Source organism: Manis javanica, chromosome 17 (genome assembly GCF_040802235.1).
Source record: "Manis javanica isolate MJ-LG chromosome 17, MJ_LKY, whole genome shotgun sequence".
Lineage (NCBI taxonomy): Eukaryota > Metazoa > Chordata > Mammalia > Pholidota > Manidae > Manis > Manis javanica.
The window spans coordinates 22,654,525-22,677,380 of NC_133172.1; the positions used below are offsets into that span (position 1 = coordinate 22,654,525).

A 22,856-nucleotide genomic window follows, 5' to 3' on the forward strand; every position below is an offset into this window, starting at 1 on the left:
GTGAAGGAAAGCCCAAGGTTGGTGAGGAAGGAAACGCCCAAATGCTAACTGTTAGTCACCAAGTAAGGAACAGACCGGACCATCAGAGGACTGCAGAGGAGATGCTTCCAAGAGCAAGAAGGGCCTCTGCAATGGGTGATCTGGTATGTTGGACCTAATGAGAAATTCCATGGAGGGGCTATATAGGTACAGACTGCTTAATCATATCTACAAAGAAAATCAAGCAAATTGGCTTCAGGAAAGACAAAACAAGAAAGAGAAACAGCCAGACAACCCTACTGTGCTAGTGACTCAACAGTGAGCAATATTTATATAATGAGCAATGAATATTAATTCATCAAAAACTTGTGATATAACTATCATGAAAGAATGGGGGACAAGGAGAGTAGAGTAGGAAGCTTGAGGTCATACCACATGCAAACACAGAGACCTGGGACACTAGAGCCAAGTCTGTAGGTGCCTCCTCCATGATGCTTGTCCATGGGGGCCCCCAGAGCAGCACCATCCATTGGGGTATTTTAGGGTGTGTGTGGCGGGTGGGGGTGGGGGGAACTGCAGTGTCAGCAACAAGAAAACCAGAGGCCTAAGTGTCTGTCTTTCTCAACAAGGGAGAAACTACTTTGAACTACTTCTACCACCCTCTGGGGATCCAGTGTGACAAGCAATGCCTTCCTTTACTCGCTGGACTCAGTGTCCTCAGTCATAAACTAGGAACAAGGAGCCTGCTCTGCTCCTGAGCCTGCTGAGAGCAGACGGAACCCAGCTGAACTTGTCATGCCTAACTGGGAACCGTGATGATAAAGGCCACATCTGAATGTCGGCAGGCACTTGGAAGCCTCAGTCAGGGTCCTCAGCTCGGAAATATGATGGGATCCTGTCCTCAAAGGGCTCTGGAGCAAGCTAGACAAAGCTGCTGTTTCCATCGAGCATCCGAGTCTGGGAGAATTGATCACCTAAAGCCCAGACAACAGGTGGGGCTCCTCGCCTGGAGAAGGGGCACAGGGAGAAGAAATCCAGAACAACATCCACACGTGGGGCTCAGGTCTCCCCTCTCTTCAGAATTTCAGAGGCATGTTAGGTTAGAGAGGGTGAGAAGTTATAGAACTCCCAACCTGTGACAGCCAAAGTCATGTGTTTAGGAACTTTTTTCCCCCTTCTCAGGAGAATCAACATGGTTTGTCTCATTTTGTTTGCATCCTGGCCTCTGTAGCCCTTGACTATAATGTTCACCTGCCAGAACTACTTTACCCTCTCTGACTCCTCTCTAGAAAAGGGCTTAGACAGAAAAGTCATGTGTCCAGGGGCCAGCAGGCCAGCACTCAGACTGAAAGCTCACCTCCTCTTCTCAGCCACCTTCTATTGTTCCAGAATTATGCAACAGAGTTTTGTCTCCTCAATGTGACTGTAAACTTTTGAGAGCAGGACTTGTATTGCTCAGGGTAAGTTAAGCTGTGTAACAAATACACCCAACATGCAATGGCTCAACACAGTAGATGTTTATTGCTTGCTCACCTGGTAGGCTTTGGTGGGTGTGTGCATCCATGTGGTTATTCTGGGACCCAGGTTCCCTCCATTTTGTGGCTGCACTGTGCCCTCATTCCTCACCCTTATCCACACTCAGCCGATGGAAGGATAGGATGAAGAGCAGGGAGAAGTGTTCCCAGGGTACTTTTTATGGGCTGGGCCTGGGGGTAGGACACATCATCTCTGCTCATTTTCTGTGACACAGCTTAGTTAAATGGCCACACCAGATTGTAGTGAGAATGACAGACCTAGTTTACTGTGTCCTTAAGAAGGGTATGACTTTGGTAGATCAGCTTTTCTGCTCACCAGCCTTCTTTCTTCCTCCAGAGCCAGGCCCTTCAGAAGACACTCTATGAGGACTTGGTGAAGTTGCCTGTAAGTGGCCAGCCTCACTGGTTGGCTCAGCATTGAGCTTGACCTAGAAGCCCCTCACACCTGTACTTGTTAAGCCTCTGAGATGAGGCCAGCTCTGCAGCAGCTATTCCTGCATCAGGAAACAGATCAAAGGTTGGTCTTTACATCCACATAAACCTCATCCTGGACTCTGCCCACAGAGGTCATAGCTGTGCACATTCCACAGTGCTGGGCAGATGGGTATCAAGCACCTACTGAAGTATCACTATGAAGTCATATATCTGGTTCATCTGTCCTAGAATAGCTCTGATTGTGGGTCATGGGTTGGGCATCATAGAAGGTGATAATGGCCTTGAAGAGCATTTCCAGTAGAGCAGCAGAGACAAAACCCAGAATAGAGGAGCTTAATGTAAGAGGGCTGGAAATGAACTTTTCCAATTAATTGGGAATTTCCAGTAAATAAGGCCAAAGATGGTTGAGTGTTTGAGTGTATCACAACTCACACACACACACACACACACACACACACACACACACACACACACACACACACAGGCATGCACTAACTGGGCCAGGTACACCCCTCTCCGGAAGCCCTGATTTCTATTGCTGCTGTGTCATTACCCCTGCCAGCCCCCAGCCTTTCCCTGGAGAAGCAGCTTGCTCATGATTCAGTGTCAGGACACGGCTACAGGTAGTGCTGTGGCACGGAAAGGGCACTGGAATGGAAACCAGAAGTCCCTTTTAGATGCTCTACCTTCCAAATAGATCCTGGCTTTTCACCCCACTGCCATGGCCACCACCCCGGCCTAAGCCACCACACAGACTTGCCTGCACAATTATCATGGCCTCGTGATCTTGCTCCTGCCACCCCCCGCCACCCCAAATCCCCACCACTGGGTTATCCCTTGCCCAGCTGCTTTCATGACCTTTTAAAAATGTAAATCTGTTCCCGTCACTCTCCTCATTTGAACCTTCCATTGGCTCCCTGTGTCTCTATTCCTTCATCCTCCTTCATTTTCTTTGCAGCAATTCATTCTACCCTTAATCATACTTAATTTGTAGTCATTTTACTTGATTATTTTTTCTCTCCCTAGACGGAAACAAAAAGAAGGCCCTTGTCCTGTTCACCTCTGCACCCTGCACCTGTGAGGCACTCATTTATTGAAGACATGCAGCTTCCTTAAGCCTCTGTTTTTTAGCTATTAAAGGAAGATGGCAAGTTCTGTGCATTTTACCCCTTAGGGGGTTGTGAGGATCAGGTAAGATGAAGCAGGGTGGTCCCTGTGGTCTGTGACATAAGCAAAGCCATGGGGTCATTGTTAAGGCTGCTGCCTAAGGATTCTAGTTTTGCAGATGCTTTACGGTCACCGCAGTCCATTCTCAGGTGGAACCGTGGCATCTTCACTAGAAACAATAGCTACAGCACTTCTCCCAGTTGAGAAACCTGGGAGTCTATTGAAAATAAATTAATAATGCCTCCTTCTCAATGAAAAAGTCTCAGGAGATTTATAATTTTATTTTTTTTCTGAATGTACAGAATAATATAAATCAAAAGGAACAATAGTCTACCTTGTGTTTTGACTACTATGACCCTCTTCAACCTCTGCCAATTTTTATCTCATTTTTGTTTAACTTTATACACCAGAGTTTAATTTGAGAGCTGGTCAAGAAGACAGTGATGTATAGGTTACATCAAGTGCAGCTGAAATTACCCTGTCCCCGGGGACTTCGGGCCGAAGAGAGGATCCCCGTCCTGACTCAGGGGGTAGGAGAGGGATGGTACACTTTGCCCCTTGCACCCAGCCTCCCTCCATCCAGCAGCCTTCATTGCTGCCTCTCATTTATTGATTTGGCTGGGTTTGAGGAGCTCACAAGATTGGGTCCATCCAGGGCTCAGGCTTTCCTGCATGGCCACTAGCTCAAAGCATCTGCCACAGTGGACAATGTCACTTAAGGAACCAGAAAAGGAGTTCTATTAGCATTGATTTTTTCTCTTCTTTCAATTGTTATCTTCTCTGGGAAAGCATGTCCAATTGGCAGTACAGTCCAGCCAAAAAGATGCTGGCCTTGCTTTTCTGCATGTCCAGAGCAGTGCACGACATCCCACAGATGACTAGATGAGAACTGATGCGTGCATGAATGAATGAAATGAGGTATCTTCGGCTTCCTCATTATGGTTGGTGTTCCAGCTGGCCTCGAGTATTTTTGGATATGATACACACAAACAGATGAACTGGGTCACTGACATAAGAATTGGTGAGCTTCTTTCTGTCCTAGAAACTTCCCAAATGCAGCTTATGGGTTCTAGGGATTAGAAGGGGCATTGAAATCACCTCACGCACCCTTGTCTGTCACATCAGTGTTCCCCAAAGCAGCCTGGCCGGGGGCTGGACAAGCTCTATTAAACACCTTTAGGGACAAGCCACTCATGCCGTGACCCACAGGTTAGCAATTTTTAAGTGTTCATTTCCTTCACAGCACTTATTACAGGTTGAAATTACACACTTGCGCAATTGTTTGATTAAAGTCTGTCTCCCCACTAGACCTGAAGAACACTGACAAGTTCTGTAATTAATTCATAAGAAAAATCTGTTTGTTCACCTGAATCCCTAGGGTTGGGCACAGGGCTTAACATCTAGGAAGTGTTCAGTAAGTATTTCTGAGTGAATGAGTCCAAAACAAACTGGGATGGAGGTGATGCTGTGATTCATTATCAGCAAAGCAGCAATGAGAACAACAGGTTAAGATGCCCAGGTACAGAATTCATATCACACCTGACCACCTGATGCACTCTCAGTCCAAAGGACAGTAAAGGGGTTGAGGGAGGCTTTAAAGGTAACTGGATTTGGGGACAAGGTGAATGCCAACAGCGGCAAATGTCTGTGGTAGATTCTTTTTTCTAGACCTTCATTGTCCAATAGAGTGGCTATTAGCCACCTGTGTGGCTACTGAGCACTTGAAATGTGGCTGGTCTGAATTGAGATGCATTGTAAGTGCACAATACACACCAGCTTTCAAATGTTTTCATGAAAAAAGAACATAAGATATGCCATTAATAATTTTTATATTGATCTGAAATGTTTTAGCTATAATTGGTTAAATGAAACATATTATTAAAATTAATTTCACTTGTTTCTTTTGCTTTTTTTAAAATGCAGCTACCATAAAATTTAGAATTGTATATGTAGCTTGAATTATATTCTAGCTCTGTTCTAGAGGAAAGTCCTTGGAGGAGTTATTAATTGGTCGAGAGCCTTCACATGAATGCTCACCACTGAAACAGCTGAAGTTCTGTCTGTTCTGCAGCCAGCATTGTGCTAGTACCTCACTACCTAAACAAAGGTTTAACCTTTGACCCAGTAATTTTATTTTCAGGATATTATCCTGAAGAAATCATCTGAAATGTGAAAAAAATTCTTTATGCACAAAGTTATTAAATCTAGCTTATATAATATGATTGAAAACCAGGAAATAATCAAACATCTAAATAGTAGAAGAATAATATTAAATCTGCATCATACACACAATGGAATAGTATGCAGTCATCAAAAACTCTGTTTACAAATAGTTTATTATTACATGACAAAGTCCTGTGAAACTGCACAAACAAAAATGCAAAATTCAATACTGCATACTCAATACTACTGCAACTCAAATGGAAGAGCTCAGAAGGGAGCCAGCAGAAAGAGGCCTATGCAACTATTAACCAATGCTGTCTTTGGAGAATGAGATGATGAATGAGTTCTCTTTACTTCTTTGTATATTTTCAATTACATTTTATTTAAGAAGCTTTTGATAAAAGAGGATCATATCTTGTCTCAAGTAAAAAGGACCAATCTTAGGAGTTTGCCTCAGTGTTGTAAATAGCTGCAGGTGGGCACGCCCATCAATCCTGGCTTGCCCCTTTGAGCATGTGCACTCACAAGGAAGACCCCTTTTTCCCAAAGTGCACCCTTCACAGCTTGTACCTGGTGGGTCATTCAGTCCCCTATCCAAGTCAACATCTCTGCCACTGACTCAGGACTCCGCCTGGAGGGCAGCAGCTGCAGTGTATCTCCTCTTGTACTTCCCTCCCAGCACAGAGCTGGCACCAGCAGGGGCTCTGCAAGAATGCCGGCATCTGTGTTCCTTTCTGCTGCTGGCCCTGTAGTGGGCCAGGGGAGGCTGTTTCTATGTGCCACCTTTGCCATGTAGCTCTGCGGGTTTATACAGAGTGGAGTCCTGGCCAGAGAGTGGAAGAAAAGAAGGCAGGCCAGTCCTATGCCATCCCCTGGTCACCTCTCTGTGGACCTGCTGCAGGTCACAGCTCTAAAGATGCCCCTTACCACAGTCCTTCTGCTTCTGGTCACCACTGTCATCCCACCGCCTTCAGGCTTTAGGGCCTAATAGTGCTGTTGCTCATGTCCTGTGCTTTTTCCTCATCTCTCCTGTCTCCTTTGCTAACACCTTCTTTAAGAAATCCTCCCTGAATAATCCTAATTTGAGTGTGTCCTCTTTCCTGCCAGGACCCTGACTGAACTGACACAGGACTTCATTGAAAATGCACCATACAGTGTTCCTAGAAGACAGGCACAGAGCACATTCTGTGTGTGGTGTCCCCAAGCCTTGGGGCATGGAAGGTAGAGGCTGAGTTCTGGGACCAACAGACCTGAGTTTAAATTCAGGCTCTACCCGCGTCTAATAGCCACCAGGTCCTTAATGCATCCCTTCACCTCTCCAGGTCTTGCCTTCCTTATCTACAAAATAGGGTAAGGACACCTGCATTTCACCGGTACTATGCAGATGAAATGAGACGAGCTACCTAAATTTCTCAGTGGGTTGCCAGGCATGCAGCAAAACCCCAGCAAATAGTAGCTAACACTGTTATTGCTGTCACCCACTGGGGCCGTCAGACGTATGAATGTGAATGTCCCATCAGACTACCGTCTCCAGAGACACGCTGTGAGAGGGTCTGTACCCTCCCCATCCCCATCCTGGGCTGCAGAGACTGCAGGGAAGACCCCCACACCCAGCTCCACACTCCACAATAGCCTGAGTAGGCGCCTGCACAAACATGAGGAGAGGAGCTTAGTCACGGAGCCAGAGGGAGGGGAGGAGAGCCAGCAGGAGATGAAGTGCATTTTGAGAAAAGCACTTGTTTATTTAAATATTGTCCTTACGAAATGTACCAGAATGAGAAATATGGGCAATTGTGATCAAAAGTGAGGGGGAAAGAGGATATAAATTATCAAAAATACAGGAAAGAATTACGAGACATTTGAAATAAAAATTTGCATCTTTAAAATATCTACTTCAACCTCAGAATGAGTGTATCTTTTAAAAGCTCTTTGGAAACACTTCCCTGCTCTCTTTGTCTCTTTTCTTTCTAAGGCATCTTCTCTTTAACTCCCTTTGGGAAACTTCTTATAAATGAGGATTTGCATCTCAAGGGATTACTCTGGTTAGGAAAGTGTTTTATTAAAAATATATGTTTGCCACAGAATGCTGAGGGATATAATTAGCTGGTCCCTTCTGTTTTATTTTAAAAGACTGTATGGCCAAGTTCTAATTAAACATATTCTCAGGACGTTTGAAATGTGAAGGTGCCTTAGAAATGGGCACCAAAATGAAAGAAATGAAGGCATGGGGATGTAAGCCAGAATGCGGGCTCTCTGGCCACAGTGTACATAGCAGCTTAGCCTCACTGCTGTTCCCTAGTACACAGCTACTGTGATTAGTAAGCCAGTCCCAGCTTATTGTTGGTGGGATCCCGCCCTGCATGTGGGAGGCAGAGTCCGGAGCTGGGATTCTGGGGACCTGGGGGTGTGATAGGTTATCATGTTTAGAGTAAGAGTTGCTAATTTCGCTGCCAGCTCTGACATTCTGATTATACATTTGGATGTGTTCCTTTGCCTAGTTCTTGCCACATAGCGTAACAATGATCCAAATGCCCATCCTTCCTTGTACTTTGTTCAGGAATAAAATATGAGGCAGTAGCAACCAGCTCTTGATGGTGCTATATGAAACCAGACTGGCTCAATTGAGAGAGGCAGTGCTATGCCCTCATTCATAAAATGGGTATAGAGTGATGCCTGTGTGTCTCCCTTTGGAGAAGCAAATGACCTGGAAATAGAAATACTCTTTCCGCGTGCAGCAGGATGGGCTAGGAGCCCACAGAGTTAAGAGCTTACCTCTTCAGAGTTGTCCCACATTGACACCCACATCACTCTTTGCAAAGCACTTGCCTATCCACTCTAACTTCTCTAGAAGCAAGCAGAGTGCTCAGTCATTGCTGGTGGGGACTCAATACAATACTGTCACTTTGGAAAACAGTTCAACAGCTTTTTATAGAATCAAACACAGTCTTATGATTCGGCAAACCCACTTCTAGGTATTGAGACCCAGGAGAAAGGAAAAGTTAAGTTCATACAAAACCTGTGAGCCCATGTTTACAGCAGCTTTATTCATATTTCCACAAACTAGAAACAACCCAACTGATGCAAACTGTGGTGTACTCATACCAACTACTGATACACTCAACAATGTGGATACATCTCAAATACCTTACACTAAGTTAAAGACGCCAGACTTAAAAGGTGACATACTGCATAATTCCATTTATATTACATTTTGGAAAAGGCAACACAATAGGGATGAAGAGCAGCTCAGTGGTTCCTGGATTGGGGAAGCCGAAGTGAAGGGCAGGAGGATACTCTGAGCCCAAAAGGGCTGTACAAAGTAGTGTTTTGAGTGATGGAACTGTTCTAAATCTTGTCTGAAGTGGTAGTTACATGACTTCATGAATTTGTCAAACTCAGAGAACTATATACTGAAAGAGTGGATTTTACTCTATGCAAATTAAAAAATAAAATTTAAAAGCCCTGAAGGCTTGGTAGTGAATGTGATGGTTGTTCGAAGTTGGATCCCACCCCCATATTCATTTTGTCCTACGGGGATGCTCATTAACCTAATCAAGGCATGGCATTTCCTGGTGACAGCTACTGCTCCACAGAGGTGGCCCTCGAAAGCCAAAGGAAGGATATAAATTACATGGGTCAATGAAAAGTTTTTCATTTATTCTTTTTTCCTATTGCATGTAGACAAAGAAGCAAGCAGTTCTACTGACCACTTGTGGCCCTTTTGAAATCATGAGACAAAACAACTTAAGGATGAGATGATGCTGAGAACACAGAGCTAAGAGTGAGAGGGCAGAGGAAACTGAGTTACTGTTTGTATAACAGAACCAGGATTCACCACTAGATAATTTCCTTAAGCCAGTGTGAGTAGAGGACTGTATTACTTGCAGATCAAAACATCCTAGGAAATGCAATACTAGGATCTCCTTGAAACACTTCTGCTCTGATCCATGACCCCAAGGCAAGTTGAAACAAACTGGGAAAAATGCACATGAAACAAATGGACACGTACATCTAGCAGAAAATGGGAAAAGGACTTGAACAGGTACCTTGGGACTAAGGAAACCCAATGATCAGAAACAAATCAAAAGGTACTCAGATCTCCTTAGCCATCTTGCAAATGCAAGTTAAATACTCTGAGACAGTAAACACAACCATTAGATTAGGAAACATTAAAAAGAAGGGGGAAAAAAAGCTAATAATATCACATGCTCACAACAATGGAATACAATGAGGACATTTAAAAACTGCTGTGGGAGTGAAAATTGACATAATCACTTTGGGAAACAAGTGGGAGTTGCAGATACACATACTTTATGACCAAGCAAGCTCAACCCTACATATATGTACAGCAGACAAACCCTCTCACATGTGCACAACACATGAATAAGTGCATTCACTGTGACATTTTTTCATGACAGACAAAAAACTGGAAAAAAAAGGAAAACCTATTATATTGCAATATATTCATCATCAACAGCTTTGAAAATGACCAAATGCATGCATCCATGTGGTGAAATTTCACAAACATAATACTGAGTGAATGAAACAAGATACCAAATAATTCACTCCGTATGCTTTCATTTATGTAGTTTAAATACAGGCCCAGGGACTGGCACCTAAGCGTTAAACTACAAAGCAAGATGATAATGTGGCCACTATCACTATCAAGTCCAAGAAAGTGATGGCTGCCTGGAAAGGGAACCGGGTTTGGGAAGATCAGGGGGGCTTCTGGTGATTAAGTGGTGGTGATGCAGAAGTTGGCCTTATACTTTCAACTCTACACATATGATTTACACATTTTTCTACATTTTTAATATATCTCACACACAGAAACATAGGAAGTCAAAAATCAGATCCCAGAGAAATGCCAAAAACCAGGAAGAAGCCAGGAATGTGGAATCACTGACTCTGAGTGAGGAGTGCAGGAAGATTGGCCCCAAAGAAGACTATTTATTTCTTTGCCATTTATTCCAGCCAGAGGCCTTTTAAAAGTATCTGCTTCTTAAGTAGAAGTTGTATCCTTTGAAAAGTATCAATTCTCTTTTAAATTTCCCATAAGTGTTAATCTTATGGAGTGCTCTTACTGGGTCATTACAGTTTAGATCAGAATCCTTTCCTTACAAGAGTCTACAAAGACTTAAGACTTAAGTCCTATCCAACTGCTCCTATTTGCCTAGAGATCTTTCATTTAAAGAATTCAATCATCAGAGCAGAAATGCAGGGAGCCACACCCAATGCCTCTTGAGTAAGTAAAATACATACTGTAGCATCCAGGTATAAACTTCATGCAGTTTCCTTGTAGAAAATACCTTCATGCTCTTTTTTGAGCCTATTCACTCTAGTTTAAATATAAATTTAACATGCTCAGAAGACTGTTTCCAAGAATACATCAGTTTAGGAAGGCAACAAGTAAGAAGCTGACACTGAGTTAGAAACAGACAGGAAAACATTTCAACACTCCTTGGCTTCTGGAGGCATTTATTGTAGGGACAGCAATGAAATTCTAAATTAGAAATTGACTGGAACCCCTTTTTAAAAAATCAGGAATGTGTGCAGTGCATAATAAATGATTACCATCAAATGTTTAGCAAATCTTATCCTTCAGAAAATTAAGTTTTATAGATATTTTCCTGTAAAGAAGTCATTCTGGGAGAATGCTAGAGATATTACAGTAGTCCCCTTTATCTGTGGTTTTTGCTTTCCATGGTTTCAGTACCCCGTGGCAACTGTAGTCTGGAAGCAGATGATCCTCCTTCTGACCTGTGGTCCAAAGGGCAACAGTAGCTAATGTTACATCACAATGCCTAGTCATTCGCAGTCTTTATCTTGTCATATAGACATTTTATCATCTCACATCTTCACAAGCAGAAGGGTGATTGCAGTAAAATAGGATATTTTGAGATAGAACATTTATACAACTTTTATTACAGTATACTATTATAATCATTCTATTTTATCACATGTTATTGTGGTTAATCTCTTACTGTGCCTAATTGATAAAGTAAGTTTTATCACAGGTATGTGTGTTTAGGAAAAAACATAGTATAAATAGGGTTTGGTCCTAACTGTAGTTTCAGGCATCCACTGGTGGTCTTAGAATATACCCACAGATAAAGGGGGATAGATATAATCTAAGTCCCTGTAAGCTATGTGTACACATAGATACACACACACACACACACACACACACATATACACATAACTATATGTACATGCACATAGCTGTATACTGGGAAATATTCTATAGTGTGAGTGTGTGTGTGTGTGTGAGAGTGTGTGGTGGTTTGGATCCCATTAAAGAATTCAGGATTTGGAAGGAATTCACCTTGATAGCTGAACAATTATGGAATAGCTCCATCCTCAGAACAAAATGACCTTTTCATCAAGCTACAAAACATTAAAGGTTAAAGAATGTTTGAAAGGAAGTTAATACTTTTAAAACATTGAAAAGAAATTGCCATCCTTTCAAACTGAGAGGGAAGTGCCCAATGGCACATATGAGCACTGTTGTTGGGAGGTGCCATACGTTTGCATTGTCTGCTGCATTCAAAACTATGAATGAACCCACCTCAGCAGGCAATGAGAAGAGGCAGACCTGTAATGGGCACAGCATGGGAGCTCGCACAAGGAACTCCTAGTAGTCTGGGTCCTAATTGCAATTTTGAAGTCACATTTCTTCTTCTTGCAAGTGGCAAGCTGTATCAGAGAGAGCAAATCAATGAGTGTCGGATTTCCCATCTGACTGGATGGTGCAAATTCCCGTTGCTACTAGCAGGAAAAGAGAAATATCAGTGAGGTCCCTCACCAACCCCCTTCCTTTAATTAGCTCCAAGAAAGGCTGAAGGAATCTATCTGTCGTATTTGCCCTGCAAATGCCCAGTCTTCCCAAGAAGTCAGGAGGCCTATGCCCTGCTGTGCCTTTAGCAACACCCCCTTCCTTTCTTTTTGCCTCACTCCAAGTGCCTGCTTGCATCTGCAGGTGCATCCAGCCTCACCCTGGCTATAAGCCTTTATCTTCAGGAAGATATGACTCTTTTGAAAAGGTGTGGCTAACCTTTTCACAGTGACTGGATGAGGGTCAACTACTATGTACCAACCTCCTCACCGAAGCACCAACATGCATCATTCCAGGTAAGCTCTACTAGTACCTGGGCAGTGGGCTCTAGTGTGACTTGCCCACAGGCACATAGCTAGTAGTAACACTGCTCCTCATTCAAACTCTGGTCTGACCCTACAAGCTTGTGACATGTAGCACAAAGAACCTAAAGCTTCAAAGGGCATCCCCAGGTTTGATCAAAGTTTTCCTTCCAAAGTCCCTACTCAGTGCTTAGGATGGAGAGAGATGCCCCATTTTGGAGATAAAAGAGATGAGGGTCAAGTAGGCTGCAACTGAAGATTCTCTGTGAAAGCAGGGAGGCCCTCTTCTCTACCTGAACCTACTCCTGTCCCCAGTCATTTTCCCAGTGTATCTGCAGCAAGCCCAGGGCCAGGGCCCCTTCTCTTCCACCAGAACACTCCTGAAAACCTTAAACCATGCAAAAGGCTTTTTAATGATTAATTCCCTTATACGTGTAGCATATTTTGAGGGTATTGATAATGTCTGTAAGGTGGTCAAAAGCCAAAATTCACTCTCTCAAATCTGTATCCAGTACATACTATATTTTTTCTATGTGTATTTACAGTTAGTCAATCAGCCTGAAGTCAGGCTCTGAGAGCACTCCTACCTCCCCACCCCCATCCAGGTGAATGGCTGCAGATGACTGACTTAAGCTAAGTGTGCATCTCAGAGACAAGTTGAGGATCACCTGGGCTGGAACTCAGACTTTCCTGAAGCCTGAACACCACCTGTAGGTCCTTTTGACTGGAAACAGGGGTGGGGGTCAAGCACTCCCTGTGGCAGTTGTTAGTGGGACCCCACTCTAAGTCCCCTTGAGGTAGAAAAAGATCAGTAGACAGAACATGAACAGCAGAGAAAGATAGGCACTTCTAACAACTCTGTACAGTATCTCCAGATGAGCCTGTAGGTGCAGGGCAGACCTGGCAACAGATGGTCTATGGAGGTGGGAATGGGGTGGGGATGCTCAGCGGACAAGAGATATTTGTTGTTCCTTGATGGAAGCCACACTAGTATCCTGTACAAAAGTGTGTGCTGAGTCCTGAGCCACAGACAGGGTCCAGGCCAGGAGGTCAGCTCACCTGGTGCCTATGGAGTCCAGCTGTCTTGCCAGACAGAGCCAGCAACAAGAGCCTGTCCCTCTTAAGTGCACTTGAACTTGCACTTATTTCTACACCCCTCCTAGCTGAGAGTCTACACCCTGACCTGCACTATACACACGTCCTTTGTACACTCATGGGAGCTCCTGCTGTAAGGTCTGGGAGCTTCCTCCAGGGCCTGCTTTCCCATAGGGGTTCTTCCCTGCTGAAGCCCATTGTCAGTATACAGGAATTGCCTGCTTTTCCCAGAGGCCAAGCTCCCACAGTTAGGCAAGGTTTGCAGCTCCAGGCAGGGCACAGGCTCTGGAGCACCCCAACCTAGTCCTAGGTCCCAGCACCCTTGGTCTCAGCATACAGTCAGTCGCCTCAGAGCGATTGGATTTGTCTGCTCCAGAAACTTCAATATTGGAGGGCTTTGGGTAGGGTGGTTGTGGTCTGGGGTGGGCAAGAGTCTTGTCCTGACGCTATGTCAATGGAGTAAACATACTGTGTTAATGTAAATGCTAGGTTTATGAGGGGAACCGAGGGAAGGGAGTTGGAACGAAGGGGCTACAGCTCTTCTTTTAAATCCCTCCTCGGTGTCACAACCTGCATCTACAATCCATCAACGCGTCCGAGGACAAGACCCAAGGGGAAACTGCAGGGCGCCTAGTACTGAAGCCAGCCCCGAGAGCACCTTTAGCCTACCATCTCCCCGCCCAACTAGCCCCTCCTGCCCCTGGGCGGCAGCGGCTGCCCCTGCTGTCCTTCCTGTAGAGCGCGCTGAGGAAGAGGTTGTACGGCCATCTCCCGCTGCGGGCTCAAAGGGGGAGCCCCAACCCCGTAACCCCGTCCTAATTTGAATATTTCATTGTCTGCCACCGGTCTGGTCAATTTATCATGCAAATACTGGTGCCTTCCGCGCTGGAAAGGAGCCACCGCCCGCGCAGAAGAGCGGCGCCCGATTGGTGGCCGAGACAACGGCATTTGTAATATTTTTCTTTGGGCATTAGAGTCATTTACCAATGCCATCGATGCAACGCCAGGCACTGAATCACAAGCCACTTTAAGGGGTTTTATTGACAGCTTTGAAACTTTTTAACATGTTCTTTTATTTTAAATCAATTGTCAACCTACTTCTGACCTCACCTCCTCCTCAACTGAAAAGCTGCAGCAACTAAAAACTACTTTGTTCCCTCGGGATGTGTGCACTGGGTGGCTGCCCCTGCCTTGTCACAGGGAGAAGGACTCCACCTCTTTGGGGTGAGCACTTGGTGGACCCGAAATAAATAACCTTTGCAAATTCTTAAGAGGTCAATGAGGGACTGGTAGAATGGAAAACATAAAAAGAAACCAGAGAGATAGGAGTTAGGAAGAAAGAGATGGAGGAAACAGAAGTGGCAGGATGAGTAAGGGAGAAGGAAGAATTCAGAGCTTCTCCACAGACGAGGAAAATCTTTGAGTTATCAAAGTCACTGAGATCAGAAAAGAGCACCTACAAAGAATTCAACTCTTCTGACCACCACGTCCCAAAGAACTCGGGCTCTCCTATTCTGGAAACACAAGTGATATGCACCAAGTTTCAAGAAATAAAAATGAGAAAGAACGGAGGCCCCAGTCCTGTGTCCTCTGTTTTGTACCTGCCCGCCTGAGAATAGGGCTGGGTCTTTCCAGTTGTAAATTCAGGGACAAACACAAAACCATCATGTGTAAGACAGGGAAGAGCAATATATGAAAAGAGAAAAGGGAAACGAGATTGTCTCCTCGTGCAAATTCCCTGGCTGAGGTCACCAGGCGTGCAAAGCTGGGCTGTCTGGTCTGCAAAGATGTTTGATTTCTGAGACCTCCTCCTTATCTTCCTCCTTTTTTTTTCTCCCTGGGTTTCCTATACTCAAGGAGCCGGGAACTCAGTCTCGCATTGGGTTGCCCATGCATTGACTCATATACTTGCTCATGCCAGCAGTTCCGGTATCAGCGCGGGGAGAAATAGGCACCTCTGCTTTCCAGTTAGCAAAGTGCTGCTCTCCTCCAGCCAGGGCTGAGCCTCACCGTAGCTGCAGCTGTCTCGAGCATAGTTTTTTTTTTCTTCCCTGTATTTTTCTTTTAAGCTCTGCCCCCGTGGTTTCAAAAAATTCATTTCACCCAGAATGGGATAAAACATGCCTCGCTGTAGCGAGAAATTCTGGAAATTCCCAGCGCCACCCAGGTTGGCGCATAGGATTTGACCAAAGAGGATTTAGCCAGTAATTGCACCCTCCAAGCTGGACTTTATGCATATCTGTCCTTCTGCGACTGAAACACAAATACTATTTATTTTCTTTATTTATAATCTTCTTTCTCCTAAAAAAAGTTTCTTGAGATTTCTGTAAATGATTGAGCTTGAAAGAATTACAGAAGGGCGAGTACAAGCTAAATTTCCTATCCAAATCTGAATATGTGGGACTCAGAGCACAGGAAAGCATGGGGGATCCCCAGCCCATCTTGGGAAACCCCAGAAGGTAACCCCTAGGAATCACCCAACTAGAGATGGGTGTGCTGTGGGATACCGGGTTCCCCTCAGGTACCCATGTTCCCTCCCTCCCTGCTCCCTCCCTGTTATTAGGTGTATTAGCTTTTGTTTCTGTTTTTAACACGTTTATTAACTGCCAGGAAGTACTGAGCCAGAAAAAATATGAGGCATCCAGGAGAGGCACCTGGGGACCCTGGTTTCCTAGGGAACTTAGCCAAGACAGCTTCCAGCCAAAGTTCTCCGTGTCCAGTCATGGTCAGGAGTTCAGGGCCGCTTGCTCAGTCCACCCCCAGAAAACCGCGGGCATCAAGGTTGGCCCGGGAAGATGGCAGGCCCTTTTGCCTTTTGAGTCCTGTGGTCCTAGTGGGAATGGCCGGCATACAAATAATAGCTGGCAAAGCTGGACCAGACCTCTGTGCACTGAGCTACAAGAAAACACAAAGTAGTAAGCTCCATGTCTGAGGGGAAGGGTTGGGAACTTGTATACCCGTGTGTGTTTGGGGGGAGGAAGAGCACTTCACACCCCCAGCACCAATTTTTACTTTGGGTTGAGAGATGTCTCCTACTTCTCTTTGGAGATTGATTCCCCCCACTACTGCCCACACTAGCTCACACCTGGGTGCGCCTGATGCAGCTCCCCAAAGGCTCCACAGAGGTGGCATTAATATACCGCTCCAATTTTCGAAGGTTTATTTCACGTCAAAACTGTAAAAGTTCTGGGGAGAATTTACAGAGAAAACATCTGGTTCGTTCAAACAAAGCTACCAGAGAAAGAAACAAACTTCGCTGCTGTGTAAATGCACTTTTAGCAAACAATTTATCGCTTGGCGAGGGCCTGCCCCCAGGGTCCAAGTCCTTTGCGCTTTGTCAGGAGCTGAGGTCCGCGGCCCAGTTACTGGCTAAGCGACGCAGGTGGTGGCAGTCAGCTTCTCTGCACCCAGGGCTCTTCCAATCCTGCCTAGCCCAGACTGTGGTGAGAGGAACGTGGAAGGGGGGCAGACCTGAGCGCCAGCGTTCCTTGCAGACACAAGCAGAACACTTGGCACTCCCCAAAGGACCGCTGCCAGGGCAGATGTCCTCATACCTTTAAGTGGGGTGCAGGCTCCCAGAATGTTCTGCCTGGCACGCCCTTTCCCTATAGGTGGCCTGTGCCTCTCTGAGGCCACAGAGAAAACTCTCTGAGGTCTGGGCTTAGGCCCCTGGGTTCAAGTCTACCCTGGCTACCCATCTGGGACCCGCAGCTTCAAGGACGCCTTTCCTTAAGTCTTTTCCTTCAGTGACCGTCCCAAATAAGGCCACACCTCAGCCTCGCTCTGATCAGCTGGGCTGTCATCCACTGCCCTCAATCACACTTTGAACACAACCTCGGCTGCCTCCAGGCGGTGGCCGGACTGCTCCTTCCCTGACATGTCCTGTCTGACTTCTGTGCCCGACGTGTTGCGGGCCAGCTCCCTGCCTCCAGCACACTGCTCTGATTCACGCCTCGTTTGAATTTTTTTTTTCTAACTCGCTGTGGTGAGGCTCAGGTTAGCAAAGCTCAGGGATGCTCCCGGGGTGAGACAGACGCACATAGGTAGGCCCAAGGAGTGGGGCCTAGGGCAACTTGAGTTCGTAAGGCTGGGGTCAGACTTCTAACCCCTGAAGAAGCGGCACTGGGGAGCATTTATGCAATAGACTTAGCCCCCACCTCAGAGGAGGAGCTGGGTTCCACTGGGCCCAAGGCGCAATCTTGGGGGCCAGTCAGGAGTTATTTTCATGGTCCCTGGGAATTTTCTGGGCTCAGAAACGTTACCACCCAGCCGTGGGAGAGCCACCTGGCCATAGTGGGAGCTGCCAATTTCCCCTATAGGCATATCGTTGTGTTGCTCCACTGCCCCTCAGCCCACCTTCACTTTTAATTTTAGTAGTTTGAAGAATTTCCAGTAACGAGGCACCTTCCAGAGGTTGGGAGTATCTAACTGGCTTAGGAGTTTACTTTTTGCCTGACTCACTCGCCGAAGTTACTAAGAGCTCGTATCGGCAGAAGCCTGTTGTTGCTTTTTAAAGGTATCTGCAACAGTTCAAAGTGGGGTAAAAAAGATTTCTACACAGCATGTCTTCTACAGAATTCTAGCTCCTGCGCGGGGTGCGGGCTTTTTTGCCCTCTAGTCTAGCGTAAAAACAGTTCGGCCGCTCCCTGGAGCGCGGTCCCTCCTTCCCGTAGGAAGGCGCCCCAGCGAGCGCCGCGCGGCGGTGTCTGGCCTCTTCCGGACCCGCGCAGACCTTCGGCGCTCGCCGGCAGAGCAGTTCCTGTGTCCCTTCTAACTCGCGAATCGCGGAACTAAGAAACGCACAGGTTTTGTTTAGTCGACTCGGAGCTGCAGAACTCACTACGCACCCGGACAGAAATTTTTGCAGTAGAAATAAAGTCAGGTAAAGTGCCGGGTACAGCCGCCCCGCAGATGTCGGAAGAGTAGGTCCTCCGTACGCCCTGCCCCTCAAGTTCTTTGAGGGAGGACACGGAGGGCCTTTTGACCCAGCCAGACTGATCAAGGACAAATGTGAAGATGTTGGTCTTCTACACAGTGTCCGGCGTGGTCCAGGTGGTGAGGGTCGACGAGGTGTGGGGGGCAAAGCAAGAAGCAAAAGCGGGGAAACATGCAACCACAGCCTAGGTCAGCGCTGAGAATGTCCCCCAGGAACTCCCCGCAAAACTCTGACTCCCCAAACATATAGCCCGGTCCCTTTTCCCTCTGTAAGTAACAGAATTACAAACTGCCACCCAGACACCATTTCTCCTAAAACTGAGCCCCTAGTTTTCACTGGATCCGCGTTTTCTTCTCCCCTCTTGCTCCTCACTGTAATCGTGTGTCACGCAGCAGCCAGGCGGGGCCTGGCAAAGTTTTAGCTTGAGCCATTCCGGCTAAGATTTGCTTGGAGACCTGGAGAGCCCCAGACTCGGCCCTGCTAAAGCGGGTTTAAGCCCCAATATTCAGGTAACTTCTGGGTTTATAGTGTGCTTAGTGCGGGTTTGGGAAGCTTCCTTTTCGTCTCTCCTGCGACACACCCAGTCCACAGAAAAGGGTTAAGAGAACTTGGTGGAATGCGAGGGTGAGGTTGACATTGTCTCTTTCCATCTGTTCCATCCCTAGAATGGCCTGCTAAATTAGTCACTTTTTGAAGTCCTGATATTAAAGAGGTTGCGTGTGGCTTAAGAACACCGTAGAGATGGAAGTTCAAGACTGTGCCAAGCCTGGCCGGAATATGGTTTGTGTTCGGGCAACGCGGCACACTCGCTGTAAGCACTCCGCATAGCCCGTGTTGTGAGTGACGAGCTGTCGCTGCGATGTGCAGCTCATGGACACTGATGGATGCGTCAATGGTTGGACGGACAGATGTTAGGGCGGATTGCAGAGCGCGCGGCGCCTAAGCAGGGGAGGGCGAGGCAGATACCGCGCTGTGGCTGCGGGCAGCGCGGAGACCGAAGCTCAGGCTACCGCCGGCAGGGGGAGGAGGCAGAGGGAACTGCGGTTTGGAGAGCAGCGCAGGGAAGGAAAGGAGGAGGGGGAAGCACGAGCCAGGGCGAAACTCTCAGCCATCAGTGCGCGGCACCCAGCGCTGTGCATCCGCCACAACCGGCGCGCCTAAGTGGGCGCTCAGAACCGGGAGGGTGAGCCGGGGTTGGGCAGAAGCTGACCTTGCGCGGCGCCTACCTTCCTCCAGGGATGAGGGCCCGGCGCTGCGACTAGAATCGTGAGGCCACGGGCGGCGTCTGCCAACTCACCGTTTCCTCGTTCGCAAGAAGCGTTTCATGCCCCACGGCTGCGTCTCCCTGGCCTGGAGGGGCAGTAGTAGCTCCGGCCTCTGCGGCCGCAGACACCAACTGCACGCTGCGCCCCCGCTCCCGCCCCCGAGTTGCCATACACGGCCAGTCCTGGAGCCCAGCTGCAGCCAGACTCCGAATCCCCGCGACCGCCCGGGGTCTGCACCCCGCAACTCAGTGCGCTCCTGCGCGCGCAAAGGCGCTGGAGGAGGCTTTATAGCCCGGGAGGATGGCGGCGGCACATCTGCATTCAGGGAGGCGTCTGGATCGAGCCCAAGCCCGCAGGCTGGGGAAGAGCAGAGACTTTTGATCTTACCGTCAGGGTGAGATCACGGTCTCCTTTCTAAAAGAAAAGAAAGCATGACTGTGAACTTTTAAAACAAACTTGCAAAAACAATCACAAAGAAAAAAATAAAGAGGAGGCCAAAAGAAGACAGAGAAGCTAAAAAAGAAACATAGAGGGGGGAAGGGCGGGGGGAGAAAGAAACGAAGGAAGAAGAAGGCCGGGGTTTGCAGCTCCGGGAACATTAAGCAGCCAGTCCCAGGGCGCGGGGCTCCGGCCCTCGCCAGGGCTATGGACGCGGGGCCCAGAGGAGACCCTGAGCCCTAGCAGACACTCCCAGGAGAAGCGCTGCCTTGGGGATCGTGGGCCTGGAGGCCGCCCCCATACTCCCACCACCGCAGCCCGGCAGCGCCTGGAGCCAGCCCCGCCGCGGCCGCCCCATTCCCGGCCCGAGAGCTGGCCCAGGGAGACGCAATCGAGCCCGCAGCGCATCGATACGCCGCCGCCCGCGCTGCTCCGGCTCCGGCTCCCGCTCGGCCGTGGCCACCCGGGGGTCGTCCCGATGAGCTCCAGCTCACCCGCGCCCTCGCGGCCGCTAGTAAGTGAGCCCGCGTTGTCCCACCGCCCACGCAGCCCAGCCAGCTCCTCCTCTTCGCGGCCCGCCCGTCCGGCTCGCCCGGCGCATCTGCGACCCCAATCACCCAATCAATAATCAATTCTTTTAGCTCAGTAGTGCCAGTAGGCCGGGCTCAGGGCGCGGCGGCCTCTCTCGGGGGCGCCCCGGGGCGGGGGATGGGTTTGGGAGCCCGAGTTTCTGCCTCCGCCCCCGTCCCGCCCTCAGATCCTCGGGCGCTCAGGGTGGGGGGCGCGGCCCAGCGCCTAGGGGGCGAGGGGCGGGGTGGAGGGACCGAGATCTTCCCTGTCAGGAGCGGAAACTTGCAGGCACCCCCTCCCAACGGACCCCCGGGACAGGCCCAGGAAAGTTTGCCCGGGAAAAAAATTGAGGGAAGTGGCGACGGCGGGTACCGGGGGAGGAGCCGGGGCGGCACGGGGTCTGAGATCAGCCCCCACCTACTTCGGCCCGCGCCTGCCTCCTCCCTCGAGGGCGCCGGCGCCCGCCCGCGGGCTCTGGCAGCCTCGGGGGGCGCGGGCCCAGGTCCGGGGACCGAGCTGTGGGCTTTGGACTCGGCGGGCGGAGAGGAGTGCAGCTCGGGCGGGGCAGCTGGGGGCTGCCAGGGGGCGAGGCCGGGTGGGGAAGCGGGTGGGCGGGGGCGGCGAGCGCCCCGGGACGGGCTCGGCCGGGCCGGCGCCGCGCCCCTGCGTGCGCACACTGGGCGGAGGCAGAGGGGCGGCACCCCCTCCCCGGACCGAGTGGGGGTCCTAGACAGGCCGCGGGCGGGGAGCGGGGGCGCGGCGCCCTCGCGGGCAGGAGAGTGACACGATCATCTCCTTTTCCTTTAAGCTTGCCTGTTGCCGACGCCGCCGCTCCAGCCGCGCCTCGGGCAGAAGACTGGACCGCTGAGCCCCGGGCCGCGGCGGCGGCCGAGAGCCCCACGGATGCCGTGACCCCCTGCCCGGGGGCGGGGGACGGGGCCAGACCGGCCGGGGCCGCTCCCGCGCCCCTCCTCCCACCTCTCTGCCCTCCTCCTTCCCCTCTCCCCGCCCCCCGGCCCCGAACCCCGCGCACCTCGTCTGGGGACGGGGCGGGGGGGGGCAGGGCCGCCGTTGCTCCCCGCCCCCTCCTCCTCGGGCCTCGGGAGCGATTTGTCAAACTTCCCATTCCGCCGGCAGCGCGATCCTCTCCTCCTCCTCCTCCTTCCCCACCTCCTCCTCCCCCCGCGCTCCTCCCTCCCCGCGCCTCCCTTGCCCGCCCTCCTCCTTCCCTCCGCACGTTCGGGGATCGCGGCGGAGCGCGGAGAGGGGGGACGCGGAGAGCCGGCGCGCAGCAGCATCCTGCGGGCGGCCGCTCTCCGGGGGGGAGGCTGAGAGCCGGCCCGCCTCACCCCCCGCGCGCCCGCCGCCCCTCCCTCCCTCTCCTCAGCCCGGCGGCGGCGGCGGCGGCGGCGGCGGCAGCAGTCGCCGGAGGAGCATCATGCCGAGGAGGAAGCAGCAGGCGCCCCGGCGCGCAGCAGGTACGGGCGGCTTTCCCTTCCTCCTCGCCTCCCTCTCTTCTTCCTCTGCTTCCCGCGCGTCTCCAGCCGGCGGCGACCCCGCTCCCAGCCCCGCTCCTCTCCTTTCCCCCTCTGCCGGCGCAGAGTAACTCCGGGGTTCCGGGCTCGCCCGCCGCTCTCCTCTCCGGGTGCGTGCGCCCGCCTCGCGTGCCAGCGTCCTCCGGACGCCCCGCCGCTCTCTGCCCTGTCCTCGTGCGCACCCACTTCGCGAGCAGCGAGCCGGGCTGGGTGCCTGCCTCCTCCCCTCTCCGCTCTCAGTGGGCTGCGGAGGGGATGGGAAGGAGCCCTCTTCGGTCTCTTTATGCGGGGGGCGGGCGGGGTCACCAGAGTTCCCTGGGACACCTTCCGTGTCCTCCCGCGGCCGGCCGGCGGGGGACTGCCCGGTGTCTGCTAAGCGAAAGAGAGCCAGCGAGTGAGCGAGCGGGTCCCTTCGGCCACCTTACTGCTAATCCTATTGATTCTTCATTTATTGGGCCCAAACCCGGCACAGCGGTGGAAACCAGAGCGCACAGGGTCCGGGGATTGTCAGATAACTGTCAAGTCAATGTTAGTTGATGGCGTTGCCTTCACCTCTGTTTGTTTTCCCTTACCGGCACCCCTCCTTGCACCGCTTCTCCCA

General features: G+C 49.8%; 2 protein-coding genes across 36 annotated transcripts in view; one reads left to right on the forward strand and one right to left on the reverse strand.

The window, feature by feature from the left end:
• Positions 1 to 22,018, reverse strand: part of LOC118972992 (uncharacterized) — an 81,754-nt gene extending 59,736 nt beyond the window's left edge. For 6 of the 31 annotated variants that reach the window (XR_005062176.2, XR_012126757.1, XR_012126758.1 and 3 more), the window contains exons 1-4: positions 21,534 to 21,846; positions 20,645 to 20,751; positions 20,100 to 20,126; positions 19,745 to 19,797 (exon numbers count right to left, since the gene is read on the reverse strand). Coding sequence is in view for 7 of the 31 variants with exons in the window: in XM_073226180.1 (XP_073082281.1) it covers positions 19,745 to 19,797; positions 20,100 to 20,126; positions 20,645 to 20,751; positions 21,534 to 21,846 (500 nt within the window). In the remaining 24 variants the exon portion in view is untranslated. Of the gene's footprint in view, positions 1 to 3,597; positions 11,040 to 11,847; positions 11,976 to 16,656; positions 20,752 to 21,141; positions 21,258 to 21,533 lie in introns of those variants that run through there. The other 25 variants (XR_005062173.2, XR_012126752.1, XR_012126754.1 and 22 more) reach the window with 18 other exon arrangements.
• A 40-nt stretch (positions 22,019 to 22,058) lies between these two features.
• The window catches only part of TSHZ3 (teashirt zinc finger homeobox 3), a 68,571-nt gene continuing 67,773 nt past the window's right edge, over positions 22,059 to 22,856 (forward strand). For 2 of the 5 annotated variants that reach the window (XR_012126750.1, XR_012126751.1), the window contains exon 1: positions 22,059 to 22,198. Coding sequence is in view for 1 of the 5 variants with exons in the window: in XM_017649841.3 (XP_017505330.3) it covers positions 22,159 to 22,198 (40 nt within the window). In the remaining 4 variants the exon portion in view is untranslated. The remainder of the gene's footprint in view (positions 22,199 to 22,856) is intronic. The other 3 variants (XM_073226174.1, XM_017649841.3, XM_073226175.1) reach the window with 3 other exon arrangements.